Consider the following 4,011-nt stretch of genomic DNA (forward strand, 5'->3'; position numbering starts at 1 on the left):
AATGTATTAGTTATTCGGGGATTGAGGACCCTTGGGGATCCCCTATTATTATTCGGGGAGGGGATGTAGATTCTCTCAAGTAATTCTGACGGGGACGGGGACATACGCAAAATATCAGGGATGGGTACGGGGGGATTGGTCCCCTCCCCTCCCCTCCCCATTGCCATCCCTACATGCAATTGCTTGCTACATGCATGCAAATGTTCAACATTATGTGTGATTGCTCTTATCAAGCGACATCAACTAGTCATCTACCAATTGATCTTGGGGCTCAATAGAATCTGTTTCACATCAGATTTTGCATAACAAAAAGTAATGAAGAGATTAATTAATATATGTGTGTGTGTGTGTGTGTGTACGGAAAAAATATATGTATAAGGAGAGGCATGGGAAAGGCTTAGCTGCTAAATAAAACCAACCATAAATTATGTTTATTACATGGCTACAATCAGCCTGAAGAGAGGTTCATGAGAGAGCTTTTTTTTTACATTAATTAAGATATGATAATCTAGAGCTAAAACAATAAAGCCACTAGTGAAGAGGCCATTTATATTAAAAGCTCATTAATTCCTTCTCCTAATCGCCATTAATGAACTTATGCTGAAGATCTTTCACTGTCTTCGGGTCCAACTGGAATGCCTTGGCAAGAAAATCGGGATTGATTGGAGGATTAGCTCCAAAGACCGCGTCGGCTATGGTAATTTCACCGGGGAACTGGCTGTTTAGAGCAGAATAGGCAACTGCATTTGTTTTTCCAACGTTGAATTGGAAGTGAATCAAACCTTTTGGAAACACAAAAGCATCTCCCTTATTCAGAACTTTTGCGATGAGTTTGTTATTTAGCTGGTCTGATGTCACAAAACCGACATGAAGAGTTCCTTCCAGGACCAGCAGGATTTCACTGGCACGGGGGTGAATATGAGGTGGCCTTTGGCCATATGGCGCATAGTCAATGCGGAATGCTGATATGCCAAGGGTGTTGAGTCCTGGAATTTGCTCAACATTTGCATCTGTTTCATCAACACCAAGTCGATTTGCTGTGTTTCCAGGCTTGTCTAGCCCTGAGAAGAAGAAATCATCTGCTCTCGCAAGCTTGGGGTCCTTGCAGAACTTCCCATTCACAAACACTACAAGAACACACACACATACACACACAAAGGGGGAAAAAAAGAATAATTAAGTAGCAGCACAAATTTTATTGAAATTTATATGTTTCGTTAGTTCAGCTTACGTACCACCATCCTTCGGGTCCTCGATGGCTACACAGATATCTTGAAGAGGGCTAGGGTCAGAGGCAGAGGCCAAAGAAGAAGCCAAAGCCAAGAGAGCAAAACCTATAAGAAATTGAATTGCCTTCATGGTGATTAATTAACAGGACGTACTTATCTCAAACTTTAATCAAGTGTTGGGATTTGAGAATATAGCGAGGGAACCTAGCCTATTTATAGAACGGAGTCCATGAACGAGTCTGTGAGTTCAATTTCTTAGTCCTCGAAGCAGGAGAAGACTAACAGAGTCCTCATTGGTTATCTTTCTTAGGGCCTGTTCGGTAATTTTTTCCTCTCATCTTAAAACATAATTTTTTCCTCTCATCTTCTTCCTCTCTCTCTCTCCCTCGTCGTCAAATCTTATCTCTAAGTGTCTCATCTTCTTCCTTTCTCTCCCTTACCAAGTTATACACGTTACTGCTTTTTCCTTTTTTCTCGATCATTTTTTCAATTGACATTGTGCTTTCCTTCAATTTACTCAACTCATTGGAAAGAAACGAGTTGAAGAATGTATGAAAATGGGTGAGAAGGAAATTCACGTCTTTGGCAACAGACTAACAGTTGAGAGTCATGTTCTGTAGATATCGATGTTTCCGGACCTGATTGGTTTGTCGTTGGACTTAATGGAGAAGCAAGATTAGGCTTTTTTTTTTTTTTCTTTTCATAGCAACTTTCGTAGCTTCTTTAACCATTTTTAGTTCTATTAATGCTTTACCAAGTCAATGATGCACGTGTTTTTTTCATTACGTGTTAAAGTCACAAATCATCTGCTTCAAGAGAAAACAGACTAGGATCAGAAAGGAACCAAAAGTCTTCCATCTTATTTTCTGTGGTCACGTTAATTAGAAGCTGGAGTCGGCACTTTTTGTTAGAGATATCCTTCTACAATCTCAATTGATATAATATCATTTCAACTTTAATGGCTGCCCGAGGTTTACCGACCGGCTAGCTCATTATTTTTTTGATAAAAATTAGTTACCTTCGTTTGTTATATAATCAGGGGGATATTGGAATAAAAGAGAATGGAAAATGCTAAGTATCAAGAAGAATGAGAGAAATCTGAGAGAATGAAGCATGTGCTGAGAGAAGAGAGAGAGAGAAAAAGTTGACAGAAGAGAGAGAGATGAAGCAAAACAGAAACCTGAATTGTAGTTTCTCTCAGCTTTCTCTCGTTCTTCTAGCCATCTAGCAGCACTCAAAGAGAATAATTCTTTTTGACGCTTTAATTATGCAGTGAGTGCTACTATATGACTAGAAGAACGAGACAAAGCTGAGAGAAACTACAATCTAGGTTGCCGTTTTGCTTCATCTCTCTTTTTTGTCAGCTTTTTTTCTCTCTCTCTTCTCTCAGTACATGCTTCATTCTCTCAGCTCTCTCTCATTCTTCTTGATACTTAGCATTTTCCTTATGTAATTGATCCCCTGCATTGGGATTGTACCGTTATATATTATTTGCTGTTTGTTTTTTATTTAAGATCTGAATAAGTTTAAATTAGTATGAATTTTAAATAAATTTAAATGCATGAATTTGAATAACGTATTTATTTATTTTTTGTCACAAACTTTGAGAATAAATATTAAGTTATTTTTAACTTCAAAAATCTAAAATCAAAACCTTTACATTTGTGTCCTTACAATTTTAAATGTTAAATATATAATGAACATCTCAAAGAATATAAATAAGATAGTATTTTATCATAATATATTTATATTTTGTATGAATTTTAAATAAATTTAAATGCATGAATTTGAATAACGTATTTATTTATTTTTTGCCAGAAACTTTGAGAATAAATATTAACTTTTAACTTAAAAAATCTAAAAATCAAAACCTTTACATTTGCGCCTTTACAATTTTAAATGTTAAATATATAATGAACATCTCAAAAAATATAAATAAGATAGTATTTTATCATAACATAAATGGTGCTCAGTGAATGCAACCTATTAATATTCTAAATTAGAATTATATTAATAAAATTTTGTGAAGATAAATAATTCTAGTTTGAAGAAAATAAAAAGATAAAAATAATGATAATTTACTACTATATTAGTAAGCTTTATTTAGGTAAGGAGGAAAATAAATTAATTAGATAAAGGTATTGCAGAGAATATTTTTCAATGATGTGATTCAAAATTTTCAGATTAAGTAAAAAGCTAAACAAAATAATTAGCTTAAAAACTTAATGACTTATCAATCACTAAATTTTTTTATTAAATTGAAAAAATTAACAGAGTTATGGTCCATTTAGGATTTATTTCGGGAGGTGCTTTTGAAAAGTTTAAAAGGTAATTTTGATGTTTGACAAATTTTTTAAAAAATCACTTTTAGCAAAATCACCGTATCATACAACAAATTTTTAAAAGTAGAGAAAGAGTAGTTTTTTAAAATTGGATTTCGAGAATCCCTTTTATACTTAATACAATTTCATATATATTCTTATATATAGGAAAAAATCCAAAACCATCCTTATAAATTAGAAAATAAAATTATTAATTTTAAAGAGATTATTATTATTACCAATTCTATTGAGATAACAAAATAAAAAATAAAATTAAAAATATAAAACATTTATTTTAGTTATCAATTATTATTTATACACAACTAAAAATATTTTATTTACATGTTTATAAATGTGTAAATAATTTTTATTCAACAATATGTTCAATTTAATTATTTACATTGTTAAAACATTTTAACAGTAAGATTTACTAAACATTTAATTGATCTCTATACAGCTAT

At 32.7% G+C, this 4,011-nt stretch overlaps 1 protein-coding gene across 1 annotated transcript; it reads right to left on the bottom strand.

Moving 5' to 3' along the window:
* Positions 1 to 405: 405 nt before the first annotated feature.
* LOC18049411 (germin-like protein subfamily 1 member 17) lies at positions 406 to 1,397 on the bottom strand. The gene is made up of 2 exons (XM_006443244.2): positions 1,236 to 1,397; positions 406 to 1,127 (listed from the first exon to the last, which is right to left on the bottom strand). Exons 1-2 carry the CDS (start codon positions 1,357 to 1,359, stop codon positions 577 to 579), a joined length of 675 nt encoding a protein of 224 aa, XP_006443307.1. The 5' UTR covers positions 1,360 to 1,397; the 3' UTR covers positions 406 to 576.
* Positions 1,398 to 4,011: the final 2,614 nt, after the last annotated feature.

This window comes from Citrus clementina, unplaced genomic scaffold (assembly GCF_000493195.1).
Source record: "Citrus clementina cultivar Clemenules unplaced genomic scaffold, Citrus_clementina_v1.0 scaffold_3, whole genome shotgun sequence".
In the NCBI taxonomy this organism is placed as follows: domain Eukaryota; kingdom Viridiplantae; phylum Streptophyta; class Magnoliopsida; order Sapindales; family Rutaceae; genus Citrus; species Citrus x clementina.

Excerpts from the sequence above, each read along its gene's own strand:
- LOC18049411 (XM_006443244.2), bottom strand. The coding sequence starts at position 1,359 with ATGAAGGCAATTCAATTTCTTATAGGTTTTGCTCTCTTGGCTTTGGCT. Across the intron at positions 1,128-1,235 it reads CGAGGACCCGAAGGATGGTG|TGTTTGTGAATGGGAAGTTC; the intron begins GTACGTAAGCTG and ends GTGTTCTTGTAG.